This window comes from Phocoena sinus, chromosome 6 (assembly GCF_008692025.1).
Source record: "Phocoena sinus isolate mPhoSin1 chromosome 6, mPhoSin1.pri, whole genome shotgun sequence".
Taxonomy (NCBI): domain Eukaryota; kingdom Metazoa; phylum Chordata; class Mammalia; order Artiodactyla; family Phocoenidae; genus Phocoena; species Phocoena sinus.
Window position 1 is genome coordinate 23,592,120 of NC_045768.1, and position 13,721 is coordinate 23,605,840.

The 13,721-nt window shown below is 42.2% G+C and overlaps 1 protein-coding gene across 8 annotated transcripts in view; it reads right to left on the reverse strand.

Moving 5' to 3' along the window:
• The window catches only part of PALM2AKAP2 (PALM2 and AKAP2 fusion), a 496,857-nt gene that overhangs the window by 262,742 nt on the left and 220,394 nt on the right, over positions 1–13,721 (reverse strand). For all 8 annotated transcript variants that reach the window (XM_032635250.1, XM_032635254.1, XM_032635248.1 and 5 more), the window contains 2 exons: positions 11,523–11,603; positions 532–662 (listed from right to left, as the gene is read on the reverse strand). In XM_032635250.1, the coding sequence (XP_032491141.1) occupies positions 532–662; positions 11,523–11,603 (212 nt within the window). The remainder of the gene's footprint in view (positions 1–531; positions 663–11,522; positions 11,604–13,721) is intronic.

Here is a 13,721-nt window from a genome sequence, read left to right on the forward strand (position 1 = left end):
CAGAACCTGGTTGAGGACCATAAAGGAAGCAACTCACCCTCTGAGCATTGAAACTAGACAATACAAAGTTACTTTTTAGAGTCCAGGCACACAGCTCACAGAGGGGCCCTCAGTTTCAATTCTAAGATTCTTGGCTACAGTTTTCCCATTTCAAATTGATCAAATGTAGCAAATTTGACAACAGACCCACTAACAGCTAACAGCCTGAGCTCAAGAAGGAAAAAGACAAAAGCTGACAGAAGAACTCAAAAACGGGACATTTAGTGAAGGGGCAAGCTGCTTACCACACCTAGTTGGTCCATGAAGACATCACTGTACTGTGTGAATCCCAATACAATACTTAGTACTCAGGGTCAAAATTCTGGGTTATATGGAAAAGTTTCAGTGGCAACAACGTACCTACTCTGTTTAGGAAGATAATTCTAAAGCCCTGGGAAAAGGGGACGGCATTGAGAAACGCCCCCTAGAGGAGAGAGGTGGTTACTGCACTGTAAAGTCACAGCTTGGGGGCCTGGGCTGGAAACCACCTACCTCTGAATGTTCCCTTCAAGTTGTTTGACTCTTAACTCATCCTCCTCAGACTGCCGCCGCCTGGCTTCCTCCTCTTCCGCAGTTCCAGCAGGTACACCCTGCAGCAGCCATTTTTCCCGAAGCACTTTGGACTGTGGGAATGAGCGAAGAGAACAGACTAGATGATACCTTTCGGTCCACACCCTCCTCTCCCTCCGCGGTGTCTCCATCTTAGCTCCGCCCCTCATCAGCGTCCACCTGAATCGCTTCTCACTACTTGGCCCCCTACTTGCCCCTCTCGCCTAAGGCCCAGAGAGCCGCCAAAAGGATTGATTTCCACTTTTCGATTATTAAAAAATTTGAAAACATACAGAAAAACAGAGGAAACCATATGATGCATGCCTGTGTAATCTCATCTGGATTTCACAACTATAAACATTTTGCCATATTTTCCCATATATTCTTTCCACCAAAGCATTTTAAAGTAAATAACAAACATCATGACATGGCACCCATAAATATTTTAGTACGAGTCTCTAAAAAATAAAGACATTTTGCTATGCAACTACAGTTCCATTATAACATTTCCTAAGATCACTGTAATATCCAGTCCATCTTAACGTGCTCTTTTTAAAAGATTAATCTATGTCACGCCTCTTCTTAAAAACTCATTTTTAATGACTCCCAACCAACCTCAGCAGTTGTCTCTTAATGGTACTAAAATTATGCACCCCACCTGTGTCGGTGTCCCAATATAATCATGGAGTAAAATGAAAAGTTTTCGTGTTTTGGGTCAGTGGTTAGGAGGGAGTGACTGATTAGTGCTTTGAGAAGGGAAATGAAAACAGCTCAAGAGAAAGGCATGTTGAAACTCCCTAAAATGAAGAGCAAAGCATGTAAGGCATAGGAGAGGATTTTTGATTTGGGTTACCTAGTTGTCATTTGGTGGTTACTGGATGTTTGCTAGAGGCTGGACACCATGGCTGAGCATCCCTGTGGGCAGGTCGGCGGTCATGGGAATGGGCCACTGTGAGGATGCATCACCAATTCTGCCAGAAGAAGGGCATGCGACAAGTTCTTCCCAGCAAGGACTGGAATAATGGCCTTGAAGCCAGTCAACAGAGTAAGTGCTAGGTTCTCTGGCTCCCTGGCATCCCCTCTATCTGAATCTCATTTGATCTCATTAGTTAGGGTGAGGAAGTGGAAGAAAGGGAGCTCTCATGATGACTAAGAGCCAGGTCATGCATGGCTTGGAACCAATTAAATATGATTTACGGAAGTAAGAGAATGTGGACTATGTCTCTAACATTGTGGACACACAATTCAGACTACTGGTTTCCTTTCGAAAGCTCTTACAAGCGAAAGATACACAAGTCCACAGACTCTCATTTTACATGGGGTTAAGGGCTGTTTATTATGAACCTATAAAATGAGTCACTAAAAATTACTAATATTTAGTAATAGTAAATTAGAATTCATTAATGGTTCTGATCTGCCATTCTACTGAGAAGTCAGGCCACCATTCAGCAGCATGAAGCAAGATGTACAGGAGCAAGTTCTGGTGGCTGGAATTCCTGCACTTCTGGTTGGACCTTTTGTTAGCAACACACTGTCAGGGTGGTGTCCAGGTGGCCATAGTTTTCACTGGTGTTATTCTTCCTTTTGAATTACAAGTCGTCGGCGAAGATTTGTTTGGTCACTCTTAGAGTGCATAGAGAGGCATAATTATAGCTCCTGACCTGCAGCTTTCCCTTCATTAAAGATGCCAGTTTGTTCACATATGATTCTTAACTGTACTGCTCAAGTGACTGCAGACAGGAGCCACCCTCTCACCCCAACGTGCTTAAACAGTTACACAGCATTGCTAACATGTTGCCAGTAAATGTGTTATAAATAGTTTGCAAGCAGCAGAAACTAACACACCATTGTAAAGCAATTATACTCCAATAAAGATGTAAAAATAAATTAATTAATTAATTTAAAAAATAGTTTGCAAGGACTACTCAGAAAAGTGTAAAAAAAATACTTAAAAATTTATAGGGCATTGTTTAATAATATAAAATCATGTGTGAAAGCTCCCGGTGCAATGTGTGTATGTTGGTGGCTCTCCTGTGGGCTGAATTGTGTCCCCGCCCCCAAATTCATACATTGAAGTCTTAAGCCCCACTACTGCAGAATGTGACTATTTTGGAAATAGGGCTTTTAAAGAGGAAATTAACGTTAAATGAGGTCATTGGGATGGGCTCTAATCCAATATGACTGGTGTGCTTATAAAAAGAGATTAGGACACAGTCAAGCACAGAAAGATCGTGTAAAGACACCTGAGGAAGACAGCTATCAACAAGCCAAGGAGAGGGCATTAGAAGAAACTAACCCTGCTGATACCTTGATCTTGTACTTCTAGCCTCTAGAATTGTGGCAAAATACATTTCTGTTGTTTAGGACACCCAGTCTGTGGAATTTGTTATGGCAGCCCTAGCAAACTACTACGTTCTCCAAAGCTTTATTACAGAGATTCCCCCCACCCCTCACTGGAAAGTGGGAATGGGTGGGGTAAATTGGTTTCTCTTCCTAAGTGGGCTACAGAAGGAAAAAACAAACAAACAAAGAAAACCCTCAGAACCACCATTCTCCACTCAAGCCACTCAAAATTCTCCAGGGAGATCACACTCGCATATGCCAAGAGACCAGGTTGAACAATGGTTAACAGTCTGGATTCTGGAGCCAGTCTGCCCTTTACTAGCTGTGTGACCTAGGACAGGCCCTTAGCCTCACTGAGCCTCAGTTTCCTCATCCGTAAAATGGACACAACAACTGTGCTCATCTCAGAGGTGTGTTATGAGGATTTAAATGAGTTCATACATTAAAAGTGCTGGGTCTATACTTAGTACCATAGGAATGTTTATTCTTGTCGTTCGTCCTGCTCCCTTGGTCTCTCCTCTTTTCACCTGAGAAAGAGCAGGTAAAATGCCACCTGAGAAGCCCTCCTCCACTTCTGCTGGCAGGATTAGTGTCTCCTATAGTGGAGAACATATTCTAGAGCATTCTTTATTTTTAAATATTTATTTATTTATTTATTTGGCTGCACCACACGGCTTGTGGGATCCTAGTTTCACGACCAGGGATTGAACCCGGGCCACAGCAGTGAAAACGCCAAGTCCTAACCACTGGACCACCAGGGAACTCCTAGAGCATTCTTTAGATTGCCCTCAAATTATTTCTTTTTATATCTGCCCCCCCTGTAGACTCCCAGCTCCTCAATGGCTAAGGCCATTCCTTATTCAGTTTTGCATCTCATTGTCTCACCCGGCTCAGTTCCAGTCAATGAATGAGTGAATGGGTGAATTGGAAAATTCTCGATTGTCTTTCACTCTGATTACTTGGGAGGAAGGGGTCACCCTTTCAGAGAGCTTCCTGTGCTAAAACGTTTGACATTAACCTAGTTCCACCCGTGGAAGATAAAAACCTCAGGATTTTGGGAGACTGACATGCTGGCAACCTCAGACTTGGTGTGTGGACCCTTCTGGAAAGGCAGCCATGGAGAGTCCCAGTTTTCTATGCCCCAGCAGGAGATGCTCTACAAGCCAGGGCTTCTTGAAATGCGAGGAAGTGGCTGATTTTGGGAATGTTCTGTCTGCTCTTCTTCAACCAGTGCCTCCTGCCACCAAGGGAAGGGTTGAATTACCCCACCGCACCCCATTTTCTGGCTGATTTAGCCCCAGCCATTGGTCAGTACCTCTGACAAAAGCAGCCTGGTGACCATGAACACCAAAAGCATATGTGCCCCCAGATCTGTCTCTTCGCTGGATACAGCAGTGACATCACCAAAACATCTGCAACAGCTGGAGCTAGGAAGAGAGGATCTAACAGAACAAGACAGTGGGCCTGGTCTCAGGGAAGGTGTTTCACAAAGGTGTTTTGACATTACAAAAACAAAAAAGCTTAGTTGAGTTTTCACTTGGCCCCAAAGTAATTGCTGTCAGGGAAAACCACCAATTCAAATCCATTTGCCTCCAGAAGCTTCCTTAACCTACTCCAGATCCCCTCGTCTTGTACCCTAGAGCTGACTGTGTTAGGGCCTCGGATGTAAGGCACCTGTGCGTACTGATCACGCACGTCCGCCAAAAGCACCACCTTCCCTGTATTGCTCTGGCTCTCACTGGCCGCCTGAGTGTTTCAGAATTTAGTGACAAGTAGAGCTCAGCAGAAGTGAAAACTAAAACCAAAAAGTTTTCTTTTCTTATGCCCTTATTGTCCAAGTAACAAACATCAAAAAAAAAAAAAGTCTATCAAAGCGTGCAGGTACTAAGAACTGTCAAAACTTCGCATTTGTCAAGTGGAGGCAACTGTGAAGAGTCAAGACAAAGAAGCAGCAGACGGGGAGCTGCCAGCTGACACACGGAGTCTTGACAGGGCTCCTGAAAGGCCGATGGAGAGACCTCCTGAAGTAAATCTGGTTCTTGCTCTGTGGGCCGGTCCAGCCTCGGAAAACAAAATTAGAACAGAGCCTCTCAAACTTACAGTCTGTATGAGGATTCCCAGGAGGGCCTGCTATAACACAGATTCCAGGGCCCTGTCCCCAGAGATGTTGACTCTGTGAATTGGGGATAGGGCCTGGGAGTCTGAATTTTAACAAGCTCCCAGGTGATACTGTCACTGATGTCGCCAGACCGAGGACCGCAGTCTGAGTAGCACTGCATAAGGACTACCCAAATGGCTGAGGAATGCAATAAGCTTTCCCGCTGGCTAGCCAAAAGGAACTACTCATCCTCTTGCAAACCTGTCTCTCCTGCATTCCCCATCTCAGGAACAGCAGGGTCCCCATCCATCCCCTACATGCCAGGCACTCCGCCAGGTCTGAAGACACCTCTCAGGAAGACAAGCAAGTCCCCACTCTCACCAAGTCTTCATTCTAATAAACATGGATGCAAGATTATTTCAGACTATGATACATGCCTGGCAGGAGGTTGGCAGGATGATGTGACAAACAGGGACTGAGGGAGGACACTTTAGGTGGGAAAGATCTCTCTGAGTACTTAAACGTTTGAGCTGAGATCTGAGATGACAAGAAGGGCATTCAAGGTGGAGGGATGACAAATGTCATAGCTGGGAAGTGGGACAGAGTTTGGTGACCTTCAAGATTGTCTAATCAAACTTTTTTAATCTACAGATAAGGTAACTAAGCTAAAGCAACAAGGTGATCCAGCTAAGCAGTGAGGAGTGTCCGGTGTGAGTGGGGGACAGTGGAAAGTGGGAGATGAATCAGTAAGTTTTGAAATCTTTTTCTGTTCATTTGTCATTTTTATAAAGTCATTATCTAGCAATCTTTTTTTTTTTTTTTTTTTTTTTTTTTTGCGGTACGCAGGCCTCTCACTGTTATGGCCTCTCCCATTGCGGAGCACAGGCTCCGGACGCGCAGGCTCAGCGGCCATGGCTCACGGGCCCAGCCGCTCCGCGGCATGTGGGATCTTCCCGGACCGGGGCACGAACCCGTGTTCCCTGCATTGGCAGGTGGACTCTCAACCACTGCGCCACCAGGGAAGCCCTCTAGCAATCCTTTTTACCTTATAGTTCTGGCTTTGGTGTAAAAATTAGCCAAGACTTTCTCATTCTAAGACTTTTATCTGTGATTTCTTCTTATATTGTTGTGATTTTACTTTTTACTCCAAATCATTCATCCACCTGTAATCGGGCTAAAGCTGACATTGGCTGCGTTAGTGGGTGATGTTGGGAATCTGGCTAAATTCCATCTCCTAATAAAAAATGGCTTAAACATAGGGTGGCACAATGGTTGTGATGTGTTCTCATGCACTTGTGTCCCCTTCTCTATTCTCCTTCCCCTCCCCCGATCACATCCCTTCCCCCACATTGACTCCCAATAAGATCTTTGGTTTTGTTACATGATTCAGGCCACACAAAAGCCGATCCAAGACTTCCGATAGAAGAAACCAAGTTTTAACTTCCACTCAAGCTCTGTTTACGGGGCCTGGGGGAGACGTGATGGGGAAAAGGATGAGACATAAAGTTCCTTTACATCTTGTCCCCTGCCTGCCTGGTCAATATTTTCAAATTTGAACTTGGCCTTTTGCACAGACTAACAACCAAGAAAAGTCTAAAATTAGTTTGAACGGTTCACAATAGTGAGAAACACTGTAATGTCTTTGCAAGCAAGGCTCCTGATACCTTCGGGCTATTCAGCAAATGACTTTGGTGGGTTGACAATAAATATCTCGCAGGGTCACAATTCATTCCTTGATTTTTTTTTTTTTCCATTCAGTCTTCTGGAGAGAAAAGGCTGTGGTTTTTAAAATATAATGACAATTTTCATGGCTTGGATTAGGAAAAAACTCTAGTCAGGGTTCCTGCTCATGAATAAATAATTCAAAGACAGCTTATGTATTGAAGATGTGGTTATTAGCAACTGGATTCTGACCATGCTGACTATGTTATACAAACCTTTATAAATATGACAGTCCCAAAGGGATTCATGTGGCAATATGTACTGAGTGCCTTTTCTTGCTGGGACCTTGAAATGACCAATGAAAGAGACAGATCTCTGGCAATTCAACCAAGGGGCAAAAGGGAATATTAAATTCAGTCTGTCTGGTATAATCCAATAGTTGATTTATTGTTTTAAACTCACATGATCACAAGTCACATAATAAAAACAATAAAAATAAGTAATTGTTTCCATGGAATTAAAAGCCAAGACAATTTTTCAGAAGAAGAATAATGATGGCTCTTGCTTTATGAGATATTATAATATATTAAAAGGCAAGGGGGATTAAAGAGAATGGAGTTGGCCCAGGAATGGCAGATTAATGGAATAAAAAGAACCCACAAATAGCAGACTCGAGTGTAAGTGAGAAATATGTATATAATAAAGAAGACATTTAAATCAGTGGGGAAAAGGATGAATTAATCAACAAATCATGTTGAAGCAACTGTCTCACCATCAGTAAAAAGTAAAGTTATTCCTATCTTATTCCTTACAGGAAAATAAATTCTAGATTTTAATCCTAAAACTACTGAAGTATAAGAAACATCATAGATAAGTGTTCAAGATGAAGGTGTTCTTTCCAAGGACGACATCAAGGTCAGAAATCATAAAGTAAATGAATGTTACATGTGATTTCATAAAAATTATAAAATTGTGTATGAGAATTTAAAAGAACCCATATACAAAAATCAAAAAAGAGATAAAGGCTAATGCATTTTGGAGACTAATGTTAATATAATTTCATTTTACTCACAGGCTGATGAGGCCTGTGGTGAGGGTTCCATATCTTAATCCATAAAAATATATTGGGTTATATCTGGGTGCAGAGCAGACAATTGATATGTTTTTCTTTATATTTTGCTGTACTTTTGAATTTCACTCTTGCAATGATCATACATTCCTTCCTTTTATTATCAGCAAAAGTAATACGGCTATTAAAACTGCCTACTGGTCCCATATGTGAGCATTTCTTGGAAATTCTCGCATCACAAATGTCAGATACTCAATACAGCTAAGGATCTTATAAAAAGAAGTCTGAGTTTAATTTGGCTAGGACGTCAAAGTACCTGGAGGTTTCCTAATCACTGGGGTGTAGCAGCTAAAATTTAACATTTTCTTCATCGCCTTATAGAATTTGCTTATCATTCATATAAAAAGTAATGATATTCCATTTTGTGGAGTTACTATATAGCCCTAACTATTGCAATTAGGAAATATATTAGTCAAATATACAAGTATCAAGATGATTGCATTGCAAAATTTATTTGTTTTGACAAGAGACCAGTCAATCTGTCTAAATAATTCGTAGCTCATTGCATGAGAATACACATCCAAAGACTATTTGATAATGAGAATTATATCTTAATAAATATGAAATCAAATTCTAATGCTTTTCTATTTAACTTTGCACTGAGAATAATTTTTCTTAGAGCACATCTGGAATTTTGAAAAATGCTAAAATAAATAGCAATTCCTGACATATTTCTTAATATTTTCTACTTCAAGGAACTACGAATCATCACTGTGGCACATCTCCACATGGTCCAAACTTTCCAGAGCCCATGAAAATATACTTAGAGTAAAAGAGGCAGTGATGATAGTAATTGACATCTTTCTAGACTAATTATATCATTTGGAGGAAACAGTGTCCTGGAGAAAGCATGGTTATGGAGACAGTGCTGGGGTTCAATCGGGCTCCCCGACTCAGAGTCTCCCTGTTCTTGGGCAGATTACTTGTTCTCACCAGTTTGTTTCCTCACCTGTAGGATGGGGAGAGTAGTATCTACTATGTGGTCATTATTGAGGGGATGTATTTAAAGGCACATATTGGGCACTGAAAGAAAATGATGACTATTACTGAGAATGGACACGGGGATGACATGGCTGCTATGCTGCCATCAGGAAGCTGGCTGAGTCTCTACCAAGAGCTCACGGGGGAACTATAACCTCAATGAATTTACTACCATCCGGGGGTGAGGCTGCTAAGCCCTGAACAATGATCACAGGGAAGACGACTCCCATTATTTAAGGTCAGTCAACAGTTAACTGACTGAAGGTAGAACATACTCATTTCTCGTGCCTGAAGTGATCATCTATCTCTCTCAATCAGGCACCACCCTCCTTATTATTAAAATAACTCTATTTGGGGGAGGATGGACTCAGAACAAAGAGAGGCAGACTCATGAGGGAAGTGTCACCTGCATCACGGTGAGGCCAGTGACTGTCCTCACCTTACCACAGACACCACTTCACCAGAGCAGAGACACTCGGGGCCTCCCAGAGCTGGGGTCCCTCTCCAGGGTAGCACCCAATAAACCACCTTTGCAACCTCTGAGCTTCCCTTCTTCCTTGTTCAAGGCTAGTGGTCCACCCTTACCACAGAGGTCCTCCCTAGTAAGAGAAATTATAATGCACTGGTCTCCACTTATTAAATTTCCATCATTTCCAATCTTTTCTCCCCAGGTATAGCAAGGTAACCTTGGTGAAAGTCCTGGGTGTTCCCTTAAATAGTCAATCTCATCAACTGTGTGAGAATTTTAGCAGGATAACCATAGAGAACTATCTTATTCCCTTGTTTCTAAGTCTTTGAAGGAATCTCACTGCTTCCCCATGCAATACTAAGTCATCTGTACTGTTGTTTCTGTTGATTGGATGGATGAAAAACGGACAGATGGAATATGAAAAGAATATTGTAACACTGGACTGGATCAGCAATGAATGAATCCTTGGTATCTTATCTGACACCCAGAAAGATAAAAGGTAAGACAAAAGAAACTTGATCTGCTGACGTACATTGCCAGACTTTTGATTCAAGGAATGCAGAAGCAAAGAACCGCATTGAGCTGAAAGAGGAGAGAGTCTGTCTAGCCAAAAACAGCCTCTCATTCTTTCATTCTTCTTGTTCAAAAGTTCACCTTTTAAGCAAGAATATGATGAGGTTGAATATATTTTGGTCTCTAATAAGGAGTGAGTTGACTATACTCTGAGCCAGAGATCCAGCTCTGTCCAGATTGACCTTGAACAATTCACTCGGTTCTATTAAGTGTGTTTAAGCCCCCCCCCTCTGTAAGAAGAGGATGCTAACTTTAGCCCTCAATCCTCCCTCAGGAATGTGGTAAGGAAAGAGTAGTGGCATACAGGGTAGATGCAAGCTTCCCACAAAGAAAGGTCCATAAATGGATTTACACGATGAGCAGAAAGAAACAGGCAATATTCTCGGTATCGTGCTGCCATTCTTCCTTTAAAACACCTTTCTCTAGTTCAAGCTAATGGTGAACTGATAAATATGTGAAGCAGATTTAGGTCATGCTGCTATTTATTTTTTTTATTTTAATAGATCTTTATTGGAGTATAATTGCTTCACAGTACTGTGTTAATTTCTGTTGCACAACAAAGCGAATCAGCCATATGCATACACACGTCCCTACATCCCCTCATGCTGCTATTTAAGATCAGGAACTCGCCTGCTGATAATTTTATTCTGAGGATTCATTCAGCACAACCCCGTCTTCTAGAAAAGAATGGGAAACGCAACCATGAAGGTTCATCTTGTTAAAAAATAATCCACACCTAGCATCACCTGGAGAGTCAGCCCCACCTTCCCAACTAGCCCTCTGAGCGATGCAGTTTCTGTACATGTAATGTCACGGCAACTTGGTGTGAGCACGAGAGGGTTTTTCTAAAAAAGCCCAGGAGCAGTGGAAAGCAAGCAGCGACTCCCAGCTGGCCACTGGTCATACTATTCTCTGAGCCTGCAGAAAGCAACATTCTGCAACCAGTGAGGTCCTTGTGACAGTGACAGAGCTTTCTCCTGGGTTGTCATCAATTATGATGCTTAAGTGCATTATGTTTTAAAGAAAAATAAATAAATAAGCATCTCTCTCTCTCTCTCTCTCTCTCATGGTGCAATGGAAACCAATCAAGTCAAATCATTTCAATACTGTCTTTGACAGTGTTCTAACAGGACACTTTCAAAATTGTTAAAGTAGAAAGAAAACACGTGAATAACCTGAAGTGCCCAGCACTGCTCATTTATCAGACCACACACTGCTCTTATCTCCCTTTTCTCCAGATCAAGAAAGAAAAGATTAATATTTTTAATTTAGTAAAGAGCATGTTAAATGTATCTTTGGGAACCTCTGTATACACACACACACACACACACACACACACACACCCCATCTATGTTTTGGAGACACAGCCCTGGATCACTGCCTCACCCACCATGTGGAAATTCTCCAATTTCTATATATAACCACCACAGTTCACAGGCACACACACCCCCAACCCATCCACAGGCACCTATCAGCTCATCATGCTTGCAGAAATTGGAATGCTGTAACAATGCCCTGAATTTGAGAAATTCACAAGCCCAGAGATGGTTTCCTGACAATGAAAAAGGGCTGGTGCAGCCCACGGCGGCACCTTCACACCAGGGCAGGCTCTGCCCAGCTCTCTGGCGTGTGATCTGCATGTCTAATAATGGAACAGGTTTGTGGGATCAGCCGCTTACCTTGGAATGCTGCAGCAGAAGTATCTGCTCGTCCAGCTCTTGGCGCTTGCCTTCTATTTCCGTCTGCCTCTTTCTTTTTTCCTTGAAAATAAAAAGAGAGAGAGAGAGGCTGTAAGAGTGGGTGGGTGTTGGCTCCAGGAATCTGAAGGTAGGAAGCAGCAGCAGCTGTACACATCTGTAGAGACCCTTCCAGAGATGCTGGGCACACACACTGTTGTCACCTGCCCCTTCGTGTCTGGGTGTGTTGTAAGCAGCAGCCTTCTCTTAACATGTCTGCTGTGGGCTCGGTGAGTGGGAGAAATTCTCTTCACTCAGCCAAGCTGCAACAATTTAATCCAGAAGAAAAGGCAGCTTCTACACACACACACACACACACACATGCACACATGCACGCACACACACACAGAGTCATGTTCTGTGCAGTGTTAATTCAGAGACAAAGAATAAAAATGTCTCAATTGTGAAGACAGAGGTTGTTTTCAACTGCAAAGATGATAGAATAAACAGTGGGAAATTCTGGGGTTAGATTCCTGTTATCAAAATACTACCTATAAATAATGCAACGCAATTTCAAATTTTATAGGACAAATCATCCAGTTGGACCTACCAAACAATGCAAATTAGATGGGTGATGTTTGTTTAAATTCATCTTGGAGGGAGCACTTCATGTTGGGAGGGCTTGCTGAGGTTATGGTAAATGTGAAGTCTAGACTTGGTCTGCCTGGGTCCACCTGCCAGCTTTTCTATTTGCTACTTGTGTGACCTCTGACGAATCCTTTTACCTCCCTGGGTCTAAGTCTTCTCTCGCATAAAGAGGAGGTAAGAATTGTACCTAAACCATATGGCTGGGGCACGGATTAAATGAGATGATATATGCAAAGGACCTAGAACAATGACCTAGCACACAGTAAATGCTCAATAAGTATTATTTGCCATTAAACTTACTGTCACATGTTTACTTCTAGGCAATGCCTAGAAACTGGTTTTAAAGGGATGTATTTCCCTTGTATTCAGAGCATAACTGTTCCATTGGAGAGTATGCTTATTATTTTTCTTCTCTATACATCTCCAATATAGACAATAAACATCACATAAAAGTGATTAATTGAAGAATAGAAAGGATTGTCCTTATGATACCTTACTTGTTCAGTGTTTTGTTTCCAAAGTGCATAAGGGGGTGGTTTTTTTGAGACATTTACTGCAATGGATTATTTCCCTTACTCACATATGCAGGGGAAACTTGTTGGACAAGACATAATGGCATTTTACACTACAACAGCCAAATCCTGGAGAAGACAATAATGTAAAAGCCTGGTTCTTCTGCTCTGTGTTAAGGGAAACTTTTATTTTATGTAGTTGCTATGTTTCTGGGGATGTGCTTGTACCACTGCTATTCAAATCAACATAGTAATAATTTATGTTATAACCAAGTTTTTCTGTGTAATGCACAGACTTTTAAGAAATAGTAGCTTATAATCTCAAGCCACTGGGACATAATATCCAAGTCAGGGACATAACCTCTCTGGCAAAGTGAGGCCTGAGGACATTTTAGGAACTTACTAGTTACCGAAGAACTCCAATCCATGGTGCATCACTGATGCCGCTAATCCCAGAGGATGTCCAAGAACACACAATATATGGCAACAGATGGGAAAAGTGAGGACCACTGAGGAGAGCCCACCTATCCAGCAACTCAAAGGAATGTAAGTAAGTGCACCCACTATGGAAAACAGTCTGGAGGTTCCTCAGAAAACTAAAAATAGAATTATCATATGAATCCTACTCCTGGGCATGTACCCAGACAAAACTATAATTCAAAAAGATACACACACCCCTAAGTTCATAGCCGCGCTATTCACAATAGCCAAAACGTGGAAACAACCTAAATGTCCATCAACAGATGAATGGATAAAGAAGATATGGTACATATATATGATGGAATACTACTCAGAAATTCTAGAATTTCTCAACAGTAGGTTTACTGTCTTTCATTCCCACAGTCTATCAAGGTACGGAGTTGTCCTATATTTAAATCCAGAATCAAGACATAGTATGTCGGGGACTTCCCTGGTGGCACAGTGGTTAAGAATCTGCCTGCCAATGCAGGGCACATGGGTTCGAGCCCTGGTCCAGGAAGATCCCACATGCCGGGAAGCAACTAAGCCCGTGTGCCACAACTACTGAGCCTGCATCCTAGAG